Source organism: Heteronotia binoei, chromosome 2, assembly GCF_032191835.1.
Source record: "Heteronotia binoei isolate CCM8104 ecotype False Entrance Well chromosome 2, APGP_CSIRO_Hbin_v1, whole genome shotgun sequence".
Classification (NCBI taxonomy): Eukaryota; Metazoa; Chordata; class Lepidosauria; order Squamata; family Gekkonidae; genus Heteronotia; species Heteronotia binoei.
This window is the reverse complement of record NC_083224.1, coordinates 180,309,251-180,327,739: the sequence shown is the minus strand read 5'-3', so window position 1 is coordinate 180,327,739 and position 18,489 is coordinate 180,309,251. Positions and strand designations below refer to the sequence as shown.

The 18,489-nt window shown below is 46.6% G+C and overlaps 1 protein-coding gene across 1 annotated transcript in view; it reads right to left on the bottom strand.

Moving 5' to 3' along the window:
- Nucleotides 1-1,024: 1,024 nt before the first annotated feature.
- The window catches only part of NTMT2 (N-terminal Xaa-Pro-Lys N-methyltransferase 2), a 35,094-nt gene continuing 17,629 nt past the window's right edge, over nt 1,025-18,489 (bottom strand). The window contains exons 2-4 of the mRNA XM_060233374.1: nt 15,285-15,460; nt 7,381-7,630; nt 1,025-1,386 (exon numbers count right to left, since the gene is read on the bottom strand). Of these exons, the coding sequence (XP_060089357.1) occupies nt 1,025-1,386; nt 7,381-7,630; nt 15,285-15,460 (788 nt within the window). The remainder of the gene's footprint in view (nt 1,387-7,380; nt 7,631-15,284; nt 15,461-18,489) is intronic.

Here is an 18,489-nt window from a genome sequence, read left to right as displayed (position 1 = left end):
TGGCTACTGAGCAAACACACTAGCAAGCGTCTCTTTGAAGATTATCAAATTTAATTAAAAAAAACGTTCACCAGTCCCAGTCTGTGTATTTCTCCTGTAGCAGCCACATTAATGTTCTTCTGCTTGACCCAGGGCTTTCTTTGTAGCAGGAACATCTTTGCATATTAGGCTACACCCCCCCTGATATAGCCAATCCTCCAAGAGCTTACAGTTGGTGGTGTAAGAAGAGCCCTGTAAGCTCTTGGAGGATTGGCTACACCAGGGGGTGTGGCCTAATATGCAAAAGAGTTCCTGCTACAAAAAAAGCCCTGGTTTGACCCATGCTTTTAGGTGCCTCAGCTTAGTAATAGCTTAAAGAAGCATGATCTTCACAAACCAGAAATATCCCACACCCTGGAAGTTCAGACATTTTAAAGACAGATGGCAAAGGGCAGGAATATTTGAAATTATGCTCCATGGAGACCCACACATTGACTTTATGTAATGCATTTGGAGGTGGGGTGGAGAAACGTGCGACCCCTCTCTGTTTGCACTTCTCACATACATAATATCCAGGGCAGCATTGCATCCAGAAGGGGAACTTGCTCTGTAGTTCAACATGTCTCAGAGCCTCTGAAGTCCCTCAAGTGTCAAAAAAATCTTAAGTATGCAACATTAAGCATATGTATGGCCAAAGTCACAGGATCTCCACTGTGTGCTGACCTGGAATGTTGTAGCAGCAATCTGATGACTGCTGCTTTGCACGGCTAGTAAAACTGGACCCGTATGTCAGTTGTGTGAATTTATTTATATTAGCGAGTTGCGATGAAATGAATTGGACTTATTTCCAAGAATGTGTTTTTGGAACTGCGTTGCGTTCATTTAGGCTGACCATGAAAAAAAGGCATCATGTAGTAAGATCATCCTAGATGGAACTGTTTGGAAGTAAAGGCAAGGCTGACTGACTCGGAAAGCATGCTGACCCCTTGCTCTGGTGACTGTTTTGAAGTAGTTTCTCATTGTTTTGTGAATGGGTGGGTGGGGGTTAACGGGGTTTACCAGGTGCCGCTTCGTTCTCTCTCTCTCGTGACTCGAAATCGTTGAGTTCCAGACCCGTTTCAGCCTCCCCATTTCTGGCAGGTGTGGGATTCTTCTGCATGGCTATCATCCAGACAGGCACACACGTCTCAGGAAAACCCTCTTGTCTCTGCTGCCTCAGGATGGTGAGTCCACTCTTTTCAATCAGGTTGCTGAGGATGTTCAGATCCCGGATCACGCTGCTGTCCATTTGATCCAGGACGCAGCCCTGGCGAGCCACGTTGTCCTTGAGGACGATGATCCCATTCTCCTTCAGGCCATTCTGGCAGCGGATAAGAAACCCTAGCAAGTCCTTATCTGTCAGGTTCCCTGTGGGACACAAAGCAGGTCAGGATTATTTGTTTTATTTATTTGCAAAATTCACATCCCACCTTTCTGCCCTCACAACAGCCACTGAGGTGGCTAACAACTAGGGCTTTTTTTGGTAGAAAAAGCCCAGCAGGGACTCATTTGCATATTAGGCCACACCCCCTGATGTCACCATTGTTTTGAACTGGGCTTTTTGTGGAAAAATTCTAGTAGGAACTCATTTGCACAGTAGGCCACACCCCCTGATCCCAAGCCAGCTGGAACTGTGTTCCTGTGTGTTCCTGCTAAAAAAAAAAGCCCTGCTAATAATTTAAATTTAAGACTGCATTTTAAAACAATTAAAAATCACCCCCCAACCCTCCTCCCCGCATTATTAAAATACATACAAACAGCAATTCAGACATTGGTTAGGAAGCAGAGATTGCTGAGGTAGGTTTGGCAGATGCCCAACGGGGGCAAGAGAACCCCTGCTTTTGTGGGGCACCTCTCCACTGCCGGCCAGCTGGCCAGCAGGGGGAAATCACACCCCCAACTGGCCCAAAAGGCAACATGATAGCATCACCCAGAAGTACACCCAAAGTTGTGCAGCGATACTCTACTTTTGGGGCAGAACTCAATGGCAAAAATCAGCTACAAGCCATAGAGTTTTGGCCAAAAACTAGAGCGACACCCCCCAATGGGGGTGACATGATGATGTCACTTCCAGGTCACCCCAGAAAAGAATGAGGATCCCCCTGCCAACAGCCAGATAGGACCTGGCAACCCTGAGGGAATACCAAATGAAACAAACAAAGCCTTCACCCGTTGGCAGAAGACAGCAATAGAAGGGGACAGGCAGATCACTCTGGTGAGAAAGTCCCAAAGTTTTGGTGCCATGACCAAGAAGGCCTTGTCCTGGGTTGTCACCTGCCAAACCTCAGAAGGTGGGGGCACCCAATCCAAGGATGACTGTAGTGGTTCAGTGGATTCATAAGAGGAAAGGCAGTCCTTCAAGTATGTTGGTCCCAAACCTTGTAGGGCCTTGAAGGCCAGGACCAGTTCCTTGACTTGTGCTTGGAATAGGGTTGCCAAGTCCAATTCAAGAAATATCTGGGGACTTTGGTGGTGGAGCCAGGATACTTTGGGGATGGAGCCAGGAGGAATTGGGGGTGGAGTCAGAAACAAGGGTATGACCAGCATAATTGAACTCCAAGAGAGTTCTGGCCATCACATTTAAAGGGATAGCACACTTTTTAAAATGTCTTCTATAGGAAATAATGAAGGATAGGGGCACCTTCTTTTGGGGCTCATAGAATTGGACCCCCTAGTCCAACCGTTTTGAAACTTGGCGGAGAAGTTTGGGGAGAGGCACTAGATGCTATACTGAAAATGTGATGTCTCTAGCTAAAAAAACAGCTTCTCCAGAGCCCCCGAAACCTCCAGATCAATTCCCCATTATACCCTATGAGAATCGATCTCCGCATAGGGAATAATGACGTGCTCAGCAAACGTTCTCCCCCCCCCACAGCTGTTTCTGGCGAGTCTGAAGCAGGGGATTGGCCTCTCTACTCACGAGTTGCTGCCAACTTCTTCACAGCAACACAGACACACCATCCCAAGAGGAAGCCTTTCAATCGGAGACTGAAGCCTCCGGAGGTGCAAAGGCATATGGTCCTCTGGGAGCAGGGCTTCCCCCCCCCTCCGCCGGCCAGCTAACTGGGGGCGGGAAGGAGCCTGGGAAAGCAGAAGAACTCCCGCTGGGACCTGGGGATTGGCAAGCCTAGCTCGGAAACAACTTGGGAACCAGAGTAGATGTTCATGGTTAGGATTATATCTATCACTGATTCAACGGCTTCACAATATGAACATTGTCACAATGTAAATTTACGTGAGACTCAGATTCGCTCCAGCAAACTATAATAATAATAGTAATAATAATAATAGTGACAGGACACTAAAGTGTGGAGCAAACCATTTTCCCTAAACACTGTGCAACTCTTCAAGCGATCTCAGAATGGCTACTGCCTAGTTTTCAGTTCTAGAATTACTTCCCTCCATACACCCACTCATGAGACACATGGTTCCTTCAGGTCTTCAGAGGAAAACCAAGAAATGTTTATTATGTCCCAGCCTGATTGATTATTACCTTTACCCTGACACCAAACCAGATCTTTGTAAGATAACCGTTCCTTTGACCTGGCCCAGAGAGAAAGTATCGATCCCATGAAAAGGACACCACCCTGAAGATAAAAGCCTAATGTAAGCCCCACTGTGAGTTTCTTTGGGCATCCAAACACTTGATTCTTTTCAAGTATGAAGGCATGTTTTTTCTATTGAATCACTGTTGAAAACCATTTACAGAGGAATATACCATGGAGAAAAATGTTTGGCAAATGTACTTGGATGGAATGTGAAACCCGGGCAGATTTTGCAGGAAACACATTCATAAGCAGAAACTGATGGGGTTGGAAGAATCTGTGTTCCAGTGTGTTCCACAATTCTTCTAGAACAGAGAATACTAGGACAAGGATGACCTTTAGAGAGTTTCCTTGCACTGTCTAGCAGTTTCTGATGGATCGAGCCTAATCCCTGCCTTCTTCCTTCCTCTCCATGTCAGTTTTTAAAACTTCTTAGTATTCCCGCACTTCACCAAACCCTGATGTTGATGACTCAAAGTGTGGTTATATACTAGTAAGGTCAAGGCTCAACCTATATAGAACTTCTGTCCTGTAATCCTGAGCATACGTGTGTCAATTTGGAGAGGGCAGGGCTGGCCCTGCCACTAGGAAAACTAGGCAATGGCCTAGGATGCCAGCCTTCATGTGACTTGGTGATGTAATCACTGCAGTGGGGGGCACCAGAAGTTAGCCTTGCCTAGGGTGCCAGGCAGTCTAGGGCTGATCCTGTGAGAGCGGGGGTGGGGGGACTTCTTCATTGCTAGTCTGAAAGTAGAGCAGAATCCTGCACATATACTTGATCCATAGGCCTTTATGGCTTCTCAGTCTCCCTTTATTAGCCCTGTCCTCTGTTTGGATTGGTGTGTTCTGTTCAGAGTATCACTCAATGGTCAGTCTGTCCATGGCAGCGGTCACACTCACCATAAAATCCATCCCTAACCCGTCACTATTATACCCCGCAGCTTTTTTACAACGAATTTCCTGATCAGACATCCCTCCATCCTTCAGTTGTAAGTAGCGTTGGTCCCGTCATTGGTTGATCAGAGGTCTTAACCAGACCTCATTTTTTGAGATGGCATTCCACACTCGCGCAAGCGCAGTACCGTGGGATATCGTGCTTGGCTTTTTTTTTTTAAAGGTGCCAGAAAAGGTGGGCGATCTGCCCCCCCCCCCGCATTTAAACACCCGGAAAGGAAGGGGAAGCCCAGGAGTTCTCTTTGCTGTCTCTCCACCTGGCGGGGAGACAGCAAAGGTGGATCATCTTCCTCCCCCCCTCACCTTTAACACCCCGCCGTGGTGTTTAAATGGGGGGGGGAGCACGGCAACTCTCTTTGCTGTCTCTCCAACTGGCGGGGAGACAGCAAAGGTGGGTGATCTCCCCCCCCCCCCATTTAAACACCCCGCCGTGGTGTTTAAATGGGGGGGGAGCATGGCAACTTTCTTTGCTGTCTCTCCGCCGGGTGGGGAGACGGCAAAGGTGGGTCATCTTCCTCCCCTGGCAGGGAGACAGCAAAGGTGGGCAATCTGCCTCCCGCCCCATTTAGGAAAGGTCCCCTGTGCAAGCACCAGTCGTTTTCGACTGGGGTGACGTTGCTTTCACAAAGTTTTCACGGCAGACCTTTTACGGGGTGGTTTGCCATTGCCTTCCCCGGTCATTACACTTCCCCCCCCCCCAGCAAGCTGGGTGCATATTTTACCGACCTCGGAAGGTTGGAAGGCTGAGTCAACAATTGCTGGCGCAATGATATCATTTGGAGTGGGCTCTCGTAGGGAAGCGGATGTGTGCTTGTGACTATCGGCTACAATGGAGTGTTCAATCATAGAAAGTACGCGCGGGAGTCATCGGAAGCATTCTTATTCCGGATTTAATGTACTATCAAAGAAGTCCGTGTCTCAGTCGTGGCAGTTTGGGACACGAACGAGTCAACGATCATTGCTAGATGCTGATGTTTGGACAACCGCATAAAATCCGACATGCATCTGGCTTTCATCCATGCCCATCTCGTCAGTTTATGTGCGTCTGACCTCGGCCCATGTCATTCTAAACCACTTCAGGCATTCTGTTCCACTTCAGGAAGAGTGTTAAAGCTGCAGTACTGCAGACCTAAGCTCTGCTCACGACCTGAGTTTGATCCCCAGTGGAAGCCGGGTTTTCAAGTAGCTGGCTCGAGGTTGACTCAGCCTTCCATCCTTCCGAGGTCGGTAAAATGAGTACCCAACTTGCTGGGGGGAAAGTGTAGATGACTGGGGAAGGCAATGGCAAACCACCCTGTAAAAAAGTCTGCCGTGAAAACATTGCGAAAGCAACGTCACCCCAGAGTTGGAAATGACTGGTGCTTGCACAGGGGACCTTTCCTTTCCAAAATGATATAGGTAGAACCCTTGAAATGAAAGTGTGAATGGTGCAAACTAGGGTTCCAGGGCCCCCTCGCTGGTTTGGTGGGGTGTGGGGTTGGGGGCATTCCTTGGGTGGGCGGGGATGTTGCAATTACATCCATTCCAGATGATGTCATTGTGTCAGCTGGGGATCATTGTAGAGCATACAATCAGTGGCAAAACCATGTTCACTGCAGTGTTCCCTTTAAGCTGAGTTAGGGTGAGCTAGCTCATGGGGTTTCTTTTAGCATCTGGCTCACACATTTTTGTCTAAGCTTAGGGAAAATGGCCCCAGAGCAAACTAATTTTTGCAGTAGCTCACAATTTTAATGCCAGTAGCTCACAAAGTAGAACTTTTGCTTACAGGACTCCACAGCTTAGAGGGAATATTGGTTCACTGCCATGTGATGTGTAGTTCATCCTCCAAATCCTCATGCTTCTGACCAGCGGTCATTTTGTAGAAAAATAGGTGGTGGAGCTCATCCAGGGATTGTTATGCAGCTGCACATACTATTCGATGGACAAGGAGGTGGAACTCTCAGAAGGAGGAGGTGGAACTTTCAGAAAGGTTCAGGAGCTGTGCTCCTGTGAGCTCCCACTGAATTTGAGGCCTGCTTCTGACATGATCCCAGCCTCCCCTTCCACTTGCTTCTGATCTGAATATTTTAGTTTAACTGTAATAGTCTGTCCAGGGCAGAAGGGGAAAATTGGGAGAGGTAGCAGCTGAACTTTCAGTCAGTATGTACCTTGCTGGTGAAAAGTGCCATCAAGTCATAGCTGACTTATGGTGACCCCATGAGGCAAGAGATGTTCAGAGGTGGTTTGCCATGGCCTGCCTTCTGCATGGCAACTTCCTTGGTGGTCTCCCATCCAAATACTAACTAGGGCCAACCCTCCTTAGCTTCTGAGATATGACAAGATCATGTTAGCCTGTGCTGTTCAGGTCAGGGTGCATGCTTTATCTGACTACCTTAATTTAGATTTTGACAGATGTTGAGAGTTCAGAACTCTTTACATAGTCTCAGTATGTTCCACAAAAACACTAAGGTGGGCTATGCTGGGCTCCTGATCCTGCAAACTGGAGAGGTGGGGTGGCTACAAGCATAGCCAGCTTCAAGAGGGGATTGGATAAACATATGGAGCAGAGGTCCATCAGTGGCTATCAGCCACAGCATATTGTTGGAACTCTCTGTCTGGGACAAGTGATGCTCTGTATTCTTGGTGCTTGGGAGGGACAACAGTATAAGGACTTCTAGTGTCCTGGCCCCACTGATGGACCTCTTGATGCCACCTGGGTTTTTTGGCCACTGTGTGACACAGAGTGTTGGACTGGATGGGCCATTGGCCTGATCCAACATGGCTTCTCTTTTGTTCTTATGACACTTACCAGTATTAGCTATTAAACGGCCTACCTATCATTTCTGTTCCTCTGTCATTTTGTCATCAGAAATATAGGACTGACCTGAAACCCACTGAATCCAGATGACATCGTACTTTCCAGGCGCTGGTGTGAAATCCTGGAGACCACAGCAATAATACATGTCAACTTTTCTCTTGTATCCACCCAGATAGTTCTGGGCTTCTGCCAGAAAATTCTCCATCATGTCCACCAGCTCTACACTCTTGAAGAAAGGAAGGAGGACATGTTTGCTGACCCGACCAATACCTGAACCACAGTCAAGGGCAGAGTCAGTGCCAGCTTTGCCGGGACCCTGTGAAGCACATAAAAACAACAGTGACAAATGTTGAGAGTTCAGAACTCTTTTCAGGGGTGTCAAACATGCCGTTTGGGAGCTGAATTAGGCCCCCAGAGGGCTCCTATCAGGCCCCCGAGCAACTGGTTGTCATCTGCTTCCTTCTCCCTATATCGTGCCTCCTTTTGCATAACAGCTTAACTGCATAACCTCTATTTTCTCCATTGGCTAAGGCTCCTCTCTTGGGGAGGGTGGAGGGAGGAGGCAGAGCTTGCTTTGCCAGGCTCTCTCAATTGCACAGCAGAGCTACTGAGCCAAGCCCCTCTTTCTTCTATTGGCTGAGGCTCCCCCCCCACAAGTCCTCTGGGGAAGGAAGGAAAGAGCCAGAGCTTCCTTTGCCCAGTACCCTGGATCCCATGGAAGAAATACAATTATTTATTATTATTTATTTATTACTTTCAATTTATATCCCACCCTCTCCGCAAGCGGACTCAGGGCGGCAGCACAAAGAAAGCATCTTTAAAACCAACGAGTGCTAATGTTTTAAGCAGGTTTTAAGTTTAAAAAATATATATATTTATGTTTGCCTGTGTTCTTTATAACATTTATATATCTGCTACCTAATCTTAAATAGGCACAAACATGGCCCAGCCTGACATGGCTCAGCCCAACCCAACATGGCCTGGCCCAACCAGGTCTCTTTTATATCAGATCCGGCTCTCATTGCAAATGAGTTCGACACCCTTGCTTTACATAGTCTCAGTATGCTCCACAAAAACACTAAAGTAGGCTATACTGGGCTCCTGATCTTGCAAACTGGAGAGGTCTGAGGATGTAAGATGTTGGATTTATGGCACAAGTGCCATTTCAACCATGGGCTTTGTAGTTCACCCATAACACTAAGTCATGCCTCTAGACGAGGAATACATGCATCTTTTCTTTGAACATTGTTTTGTAAGACCTAGTTTTTAGCCCAGCTTTTGAAGGATCACAAGGATCACTTCACAAAGACTGCATTGTGACTAAGTAATAATAAGGATAGCAGCCCCATGGTAAGCTGCAGTACTGCAGTCCAAGCTCTGCTCGCGACCTGAGTTCGATCCCGGTGGAAGCTGGGTTTGGGTACACAGCTCAAGGCTGACTCAGCCTTCCATCCTTCCAAGGTCGGTAAAATGAGTACCTTGCTTGCTGGGGGTAAAGTGTAGAAGACTGGAGAAAGCAACGGCAAACCACCCCATAAAAAGTCTACCAAGAAAACGTCATGATATGACATCACCCCATGGGTTAGTAATGACTCAGTGCTTACACAGGGGACTACCTTTACCTTTTATAATAACAAGGATGCCACCATAACAAATATTCCCTGCTCCGGAAGATCAGTTTCAGTTGTTCAAAATTTTGAATTTTTTTAGCTCAGGTTATTGTCTGCCCAAATTGAAGAAGTTTTCCTACTCCCTTCTTTCTCCAACTGAATGGCTTTAATAGAGGCAGGCAGTGGTGGCAGTATCTGGCCAGTTTGCCAACAGAGAAAAGGAGCAGGAATGTGCAGGAATGTAATTCCGGCTGGCTTGGCATCAGGGAGTGTGGCCTAAGATGCAAATAAATTCCTGCAGGGTTTTTTCTACAAAAAAGCCCATATATATAATAAGCCCATCTCTCTCTCTCTCTCTCTCTCTCAGAAAAAGAAGGCACTGGATTTATATTCCGCCCTCCACTCAGAGTCTCAGAGCGGCTCACAATCTCCTTTATCTTCCTCCACCACAACAAACACCCAGTGAGGTAGGTGGGGCTGAGAGAGCTCTCCCAGAAGATGCCCTTTCAAGAACAGCTCTGCAAGGGCTATGGCCGACCCAAGGCCATTCCAGCAGTTGCAAGTGGAGGAGTGGGGAATCAAACCCGGTTCTCCCAGATAAGAAATCCACACACTTAGCCACTACACCAAACTGGCTCTCTATCAATCATCCAGGGCTTTTTTGTAGCAGAAACTCCTTTGCATATTAGGCCACACACCCCGATGTAGCCAATCCTCCAAAAGCTTACAGGGCTCTTCTTATGTGGCCTACTGTAAGCTCCAGGAGGATTGTCTACATCTAATATCCAAAGGAGTTCCCGCTATAAAAAAGCCCTGCTATCATCTATCTATAGATATATATAGGTATAGATATAACATTTCCCAAGCTTTTGACAATGATGATCTTCCTTTACATGTTTGCATTTTTATTGCTGCCTGATTGACACTTCTCGTTGACATTTTAACCACTTTGGTTTTCATTTAAATTGCCGTGTGCTCCTTTTTTGTGTTGTTCAGCATATGAGAAGTCATGGGACGGGAACAAAATTCACCTAAAGCTGCAAGAAACACCAGGCCAGTTTTGCTGTCCTTATGGGGGAACTCGTCCTGTAAAAGCTTGCCCACTGGAATGTCCTCCTGTTTGGCGCAGTGGCAAGCGGTGAAATCATCTTTGATTCCGATGGAAGCTCATTCTCTGCCGCTCCCTCCTATCAAGGGTGTGATGAAACTGAAGCTACAGTCTAAATCCAGCCCCCACATGGCACAACCGTGGCTGTCATAGAAACTACTCTAGATTGGAGTTTGGCTCTAAATAGCCGCCTTCTAACATGACCAACAGTAAATCACATCAGACGCCTGTGCATCATCTGCTCCTTGGGTCATGCTTGATTCAGCAGATTGTCAAGGTCAAACAAGGGGCAAGGAGGCAGTGTGCATGCTAAAAATATTCCAGGGGTGCATCTAATGGCTGATAGTAGCTACAGAATGCGGTCCATAGACATGCCTGCCTTCGGCACTTCACTTTATCATCCCGGTCTCCGCTTAAACATTCCATGCAGTTTATTTCATTTTTATTAAAAGAATCCCTCAGCTCTCTCAGACACAAAACTGCTAAGATGGATGTCACATCCAGCGCTGGGGAGGGCAATGCATAAAAATAATAGTTTCTCCCTGCATGATGAAAACAGTGGCCATTTTGAATACTAATAGGCTCTCACTGCAGGACCAAAACAAATGCCATTTTGAATAGTGTTACCTGTAGGCCAGAATCCTATTTTTAAAATCTGAAGAGTTAACTGAAGGTGGAATGGGGCATTGCCGGCAATGTTCCTTCTAAGATCAATGTGTCGTGAGCAGAAATTCTGCCTCATGAGTGAAAAAAAGCTAGTAGCATTAAACTTGTGAACGAGACTAGATTTGACTATCACGTAAATTATTTTTTTTTAAGATTAATTCCATAAGCTTGTAAAATCTCAGAATAAATTCTTTTAAATTATATTTAAACTATAGTTTAAGAATCAGTTAAACTTTATAAGAGAAAACAGAATCAAGTCAAATTTCACCTGCCCCTTTCCACTATATTGATGGACCTGGCCTCCAAAGGTCTACCTACCCCTTTCCACCATATTGGTAGATCTGTCCTCCAGGGAGCAGGTCTATCCATCCCTTTCCACTATATTGATAGATCTGACATCCAGAGAAAAGGTCTACCCGCCCAGTCCACTATATTGATGGGTTGATGAAGAACAGAGAACCAGGATCAAAAGTTACAAAGTATCTATTTAAAAGGCTCAAAAGTTACAAAGTATTTAAAAGGAAATTTTCACAAGCATACTCTTAGCAAAGCACCAGACTGAGCAAGGGATTCAAAAGAAAAGGGTAAAATGCATTTCCTCTACACATGCCCTTTTAGATGTTAAATATAAGGCAGGTACCTTAGCTTAGAAAGTTACCAGATGTTCTACAGCAGGGGTGGCCAATGGTAGCTCTCCAGATTTTTTTTGCATACAACTCCCATCAGCCCCAGCCATCAGCCATGCTGGCTGGGGCTGATGGGAGTCGTAGGCAAAAACATCTGGAGAGCTACTGTTGGCCACCCCTGTTCTACAGGGTTTCCATTATCTTCAAACCTCTTTCAGATGTGCAGCACATGGCAATGTAGGGATGCCATTCCACAGTTGGGGGTGGGGGATCCTCTGAGGATCAGCTGGCAAGTGGGGTGCAGGAATCCCACCCCAAATGTGACATGCTGACATCACATGGAAGTGACATCACATCAGCAATGCTCTTGTTATTGGGCAATTTTACCATAGTTAGGCCTAAAATGCAATTTTACCTTGGTCTGAGGGCAATTTTACCATAGAGTTAGGCCTAAAATGCAAAGCTTCACTGTGCAACGTCACTGATGTGATGACATCACTTCCGTGTGATGTTAGCACATCATGGCACTCCACCCCTACTCCTGGAAAGTCCCTCCTCCGCCCCCACAATCATTGGACCTGGCAACTCTGTGTCAATGCCTGCCTCCTTCAGGTCTCAGTTAAGAGTTCTGTCTGCCTCAATGGAATCAGCACAAAAGAGAGACTTTTCTCTTTGCTCCCAGGAGTTTTATCTTCTCTCTTTCTCTCCCCACCTTCCAATCAGGTCAGGCTATGTCAAAGAACCTTTTTCTGAAGTCTCCAGGAGTTTCGTCCTGAAGCCCTTCTAGTGTTTAATACCTTCAAATCTCTGTTCCCTGCTTGGAGGGATGAGCTTAATCATCCCATTGTCTGTTGCTAGACCTATTAGCATTTCTAAAAAGGTAGCTGAGGTCAGGCTGGAAAGCAATTTAAATAACCCCCTTCCTGCCTGTTCTCTACCCAGAGAGAAAAACTTTTAAAATTCAGAGTGAAGGTTTTGTTCCGTTCAAACCTCAAAAGAAAAAATGCATTTATTCACAGTGTTAAGTTTCTGCCATTCTTGTCCATGACCATGACCAACCATAAGTGAGTCCTTTCAAACCAATGAACAGTTCACTCTGGAAGCTAAAATTCACATCCAGAACACAAGCAAGTGAGCGTAAAGGTTTAAGTACCACTTGAGAGCCATTTAAGATAACAAACAGGCACTGAAGTGGAATGTATTATTCATAATCTTAGTTCTGGCTCAGAGCCAAGTGATGAGTTCCAAACCCTGAAAATGAAACTGTTTCCCCCAAATTCATTTGGCTAGCATGGAGGAAAATGGTTGTCCTTCCTGAAAACGATTATCCATTTTAAGCAACTTGATCTTTGAATGCATTCTTGCCACACAGCACAACTTACTGGGAAGCTGACCAATAAAAAGTCCTTCACAAGGGGGGCAAAGGAGATGTTCAGCAGATCCCCTGCCCACCACTGGTGTCTGCTTCCCACCACTGGCTATGAGGCGAATGGCAACATCACTCCTAGGAAAAACCCAGAAGTAACATCAGTCCTCTCTAGGCAATTCCTAGAGAGGTGTGATGTCAATTCCAGGTTTTCCTGGCAGTAACATCACGCTATTGCTGATGGCCACTCTCCATGACCCCATTCCCCCTCCCTCAAGTGTCTCCCACTAGTTGTCAGGCCATGCTTGGCAACCCTATCCCAGACAGAAATAGCTTCAGGGTCTGTCCTCACACTACCCAAATCCTACCCGAACATCATACTTGTCCAGTTCTATGAGCCCCAGGGTTCCCAACACTACTTCATCAAATGCCAGAAGATTTTGTGAGCAGTGCCTGAGGAGGGCAGAACTTTGAGAGGATATGATGTCACTTCAAGGTTGCTCTAGGCTGCCTTATCTCACTCTATGATCATTACCAAAGAGACTAAGTGAAATCCCTAGAGCGTCACTATGTGGATGGCTTTTTTTCCTTTGCTCAATTCCTCAGGAGCAGGTGATGGTAATCCCCCAACTCAGGGGGTGATGGTAATCCCCCAACTCAGGAAGCTAAATGGGAAGTCTATTGACCTATAACAAGGGCCTCAAGAGTGGATGGTCAAACTTGCTTTACGTAATAGCCACATAGAATAAACATCAGCTGTCTGAGAGAAGGAAGGAAGGAAGAGAAAGAAAGAAAGAAAGAAAGAAAGAAAGAAAGAAAGAAAGAAAGAAAGAAAGAAAGAAAGAAAGAAAGAAAGAAAGAAAGAAAGAAAGAAAGGAGGGAGGGAGGAAGAGGTGGAAAGAAAGCAACTTTAACTTTAAATGCATTCTCCTACCTGCTGGCTGGCTTGGTTTGGAGAAGCGATTTAAAGAAACAAATACCTTCTCCAAGCTGGCCAACAGCTTGGTGGGGGCTCTGAGAGCCACACAATATGTATGAAAGAGCCACATGTGGCTCCCGAGTCGTAGATTTTGTATCAGATTCCCCCCATTCATCCACTAAAGTGGCAGATGGGAGAGGATGCAGCAATAGTAGCAAACAGCAGCTGTACCCCAAGAGGAAGGGGACAGGTTGCAATACCTCTTAACCAGGCCTCAGATTCAGTGGGAGCTCACAGGAGTGCAGCTCCTGAACCTTTCTGAGAGTTCCACCTCCTCCTTCTGAAAGTTCCACCTCCTTGTCCATTGAATAGTATGTGCAGCTGCATAACAACCCCTGGATGAGCTTTACCACCTATTTTTCTACAAAACAACCCCTGCTCTTAACTGTCTGGAGTTTGGGCCTTTTGTGGCTCTGGATCCCTTTAGGGTTGGCAGGTCTCTGCCCTCAACCCTCAGGAACTTTGTGGGGTGGGACACACACAGGGAGGAAATGTTAATCAATGATGTGATGTCACCTGGAAGTGACATCATGAAACTCTGGAAAACCCTTCAAGCAATGGCAGGGACTGGGAGGCCGTGGGGGAGATCTCCCACTTTATAGCAACACTGGGTCCCTTCCAGACCTAGCAATAATGACAATCCAATCAGTGCCTGCCTCTTAACCACTGCTGCTTGCCCACACCCCTGACCAGGTACGGGGAGAGAATGCCAGTGGCTATTGGAAGCAGTTGGCAATGCTTGAAGGAAAGAGGCAGGAGGCAAGCGACTGAATGTGTGAGGGATGGTGACTGAACTCAGAAGAAAAGAATACCACTTCCTGTCTTTGCTTGCTCTCCCATCTAGCAGACAGGTTGGAGCAGGGACATGCGTGGAGGGTGTGGCCTTGCCAATGTCATTATGTCACTTCTGAGTACAATGACAATGGGTAGCTTTAGGAAACCATAGAGTTTCTGGTGCTTCTTAGAACTACCCACTGTCACTTCTGGGTTGCCCCTGGAAATGATATACCAGTGCAGAGGATACTGGCGAGTTTTTAAATTACTTTTTTCAGAGTGGCAGCAAGCAGTGGAAGCAATTGGCAGGAAGACTCCCACCATAGCAGGAAGCCTGGAAACCCTACCCTTGAAACGGTCTAACTCCCTTTTGTTGTCATCTGTACTCCTAGCCATTGCTACATCCACTGCCAGAGAATTCCGCATTTTCATCACACACTGAGTGAAGAAATACTTTCTTTTGTCCTGAATCTAAGGCCCATCAACTTCTTGTGTGTCCCCCAAGTTCTAGCATTATGGGAGAAGGAGAAAAAGTTCTCCATATCCACTTTTTAATAACTTGTTAATCTTTTTAATGTGAATTCTGATATGTATTCCTGTCCAGGTCATGTTCAAGTAAGTTTTTGCACACCTGTCCAGGTCATGTTCAAAGTAAGTTTTTCTATCACTTCATCCAAGTCCTATAATCATAAGGAAACAAGTTTTATTGTGTGTGTGTGGGGGGGGGGGGGAGCTTCCAGTCCAACACAGGGCTACATTTTCTGTGTCTGTCACATCCAAAATGGAAGCCCAACTAACTTGGGCAACAGGGTTTAACAAGGCGTACACCTCAACAACTCACCCCTACAAGATTCCTAAGGAATTCTCTGGAGGACGCAACGTCTGTGCCGGATAACTCAATGAAGTCTCCCATCATGCCTTCTTCTGATGCTGGCACCTCGCTGTAGAAATGCTTGGCTCTGGCATAGAATTGCATTTTGCCATTGATGACTTCACTGGTCAGAGCATAAAGTTTGACTGCAAAGACAAAAGCAATAGGGGTAGCAGATAGGGGACAACTTTGCTTTATCCTTTTGATTAAGCCTTGACTGTAATTATGCTCTTTAAGTTGTTTGTACTAGAAAATTCCTGAGGACTGTTTACTTCTGCTTGGCCCCTCCCTCTCTCTCCCCTCCTGATTATGCCAATAAAGGTTGCCTTTGATTGACTGACTGCAAAGAGAGAAGAGTTAAGATCACTGCCTTGGATAGCTCTATAAAGCATTTGAGTTTTTGAACTGGCTCTCTAACTGAGGACCAGATAAGAAAGTAGGGTTGCCAATCTCCAGATGAAGCTTGAAGATCTCCCAGAATTTCAACTGACCTCCAGGTCGGTTACCCTGGAGAAAATGGCATTTTGTGAGGGTGGACTTTATAGTATCACATCCTGGCTGAGTTCTCTCATGTGGCCAAACTCCATGCTCCCCCAAGATCTGCCCCCCAAATTCCAGGAATTTCCCAATTCAGAGCTGATGACCCTATAAGAGAGTCACACTGGCATGACACATGGAAGTTTGGAAATTTCTGCTGCTCTAGCTGTTTCCCATCGCTCATGGGGCAAGCGTAGGAAGGGACACCCATCTCCATTATGCCTGAATTTCAGCTCTCCCCCTTCCCAACTGGAACAAGGATTCTGTGACATACCCGTTGTTAGTAGTGGTGTCAACTGGCAGAACAAATCCTCCTTGCCCACCCGCTGCATACTTGATTGCTTAGCTCTTACTACACAACCGTTGTGTTGAATTACTTTCCCTCTGCTCTGCCCTGGCAACTAAGTAGGGGTCAGCTCTGCAAGGAACCCACTCGTTAGGATCAGCTGCCATTCTTCCATCTGAAGGAGAAGACTGGAAGGAAGACGGTCCACACCCAGCATAGCAACTGAGCTGCGGTGACAGGTGCCTCTTTGCGGGCTACATTCCTGCTATCACTGGTACCGGCTGCTCCATCCTCCTCTTACTTCACAAGTGGTGATAAATGATATTAGCCCATGCCAGTCGTGGAAGAAGATATTGTGATGTCTGACATAGATAGAGCAGCACATGAACGCCTAGGCATCACGATGCCTTCCTCCACATATGAACAATTCTTGTGGCAGCGCAAGAATGTGCACAGGTAAAATATCTGCGATCCAGTTTAGAACCCTCACTTTAAAAGTGAGAGGCGTGTGTGGCTTTGAGGGTGTGACTGAAATGTGGCTCAGTTACGGTCGGAAAGGAGGAGAATTTGCCCATCTGCTAATCAAAGGATTGGGGTGCCATAATATTTTGTGATTATGCTTGAACACATTCAGGAGAGGTTGTGCTTCAGGAAGGCATTGAACAAGGTGCAGGAAGTTAATGCAGATCTCAGAAACTTGTCAGATCATAGAATCATAGAGTTGGAAGTTGGTCCATAGAGTTGGTCCAGGGTCAACTAGTCCAACCCCCTGCACAATGCGGGAAACTCACAAATGCCTTCCCCTAAATTCACAGGATCTTCATTGCTGTCAGATGGCCATCTAGCCTTTGTTTAAAAACCTCCAAGGAAGAAGAGCCCACCACCTCTCGAGGAAGCCTGTTCCACTGTGGAACCGCTCTAACAGTCAGGAAGTTCTTCCTAATGTTGAGCTAGAAACTCTTTTGATTTAATTTCAACCCATTGGTTCTGGTCCTGCCTCCTGGGGCCACAGAAAACAATTCCACACCATTCTCTTTATGACAACCCTTCAAGTACTTGAAGATGGTGATCATATCACCTCTCAGCTGCCTCCTCTCCAGGCTGAACAGGGCTCAGCAGTGCTGTTTCTTTTTAGCAGGAACTCATTTGCATATTGAGCCACACACCCCGATGTAGCCAATCCTCCAAGAGCTTAAAAAATAAAAGGTAAAGGTAGTCCCCTGTGCAAGAACCAGTCGTTTCCAACTCTGGGGTGACGTTGCATCACAACATTTTCATGGCAGACTTTTTTTTAATAGGGTGTGTGGCGGAACCGGCCCGATTCTGCCTTCAGACCCGGTCCCGTCAGCTCCCTATGGAGTCGCCAACTCCTGGAGGGAGCTATTTCTCCTCCTGCCCCTTGGGCTCGCTGCCACCACCTGCTCAGTCCCGGGGTTCAGATTGAGAGGAACAGGACTCCCAATCCCCCTCTCCAGCTGTGAGGCTAGGCCTCCAGGTCCTCTGCCACCCTGTACTTGGGTTTCACAGAGACCTCAGCACTTCTTTGGGGCACCCCTGGAGGATTGGCACCTTATCCAACTGCATGCCTTCCCCCTTCCCTGGGGCCCCCTTCCTAAAAACAGCGTGGTCTAAAGCGGTCTGGGGATCTAGGTGGTACAGAGATTGACTGCCAGCATTTAAATAGTAAAAATATATTTATTTAAAAAGAGAAAAATATAGGAAAAGAAAAACAAAACAAAAACAGTTGCATCTACAAAATTAGCACAGCACAGCACAGCACAGCAAACAGCCTGACAAACAAAATGTGTTATAAACGCGTCCTGCTGGCCCTGATCTAAACTTGCCCTGTCTTGTGAATTACTTACTTAGTCTGCCTACCTGGGGGCCTCCCAGGCAGGAGCCTCCATTGCTCACCACATGCTCGCTCGAGCCCCAGTTCAAATCTGCCTTCTCTTCCTGCCTAACACATGCAAGGAACAACAGCACTTCCTGCCTCTCTAGGAGACTTTCCCCCTAGCGTTGTTGGTTTGGCTCTGGAAGGGAGGGGGGGGAGTGAGGGGAAGGCTACAAAGCTTGCTGAGGAATTTACTGATCCCTGCCTTTTTGGATGAAGCACCAACACTCTAAGATGGCGTTTCTCCACACGTCCCCCTCCTTAAATTCTGAGCCGGAGGGGTTGCCTCCTACAGAGGTGACCCCGTAGCAGAATCCAATCAAACAAGGAGAAACCCATTAACCAAAATATTACACAAACATTCAGGTATTTCTCCAATAATACACAAAGTCCAGCACCCTAGGTGCCCATGTCCTTTCTGGACAAAACGTTGCATTGCTGCATGCAGAAGGAATGTC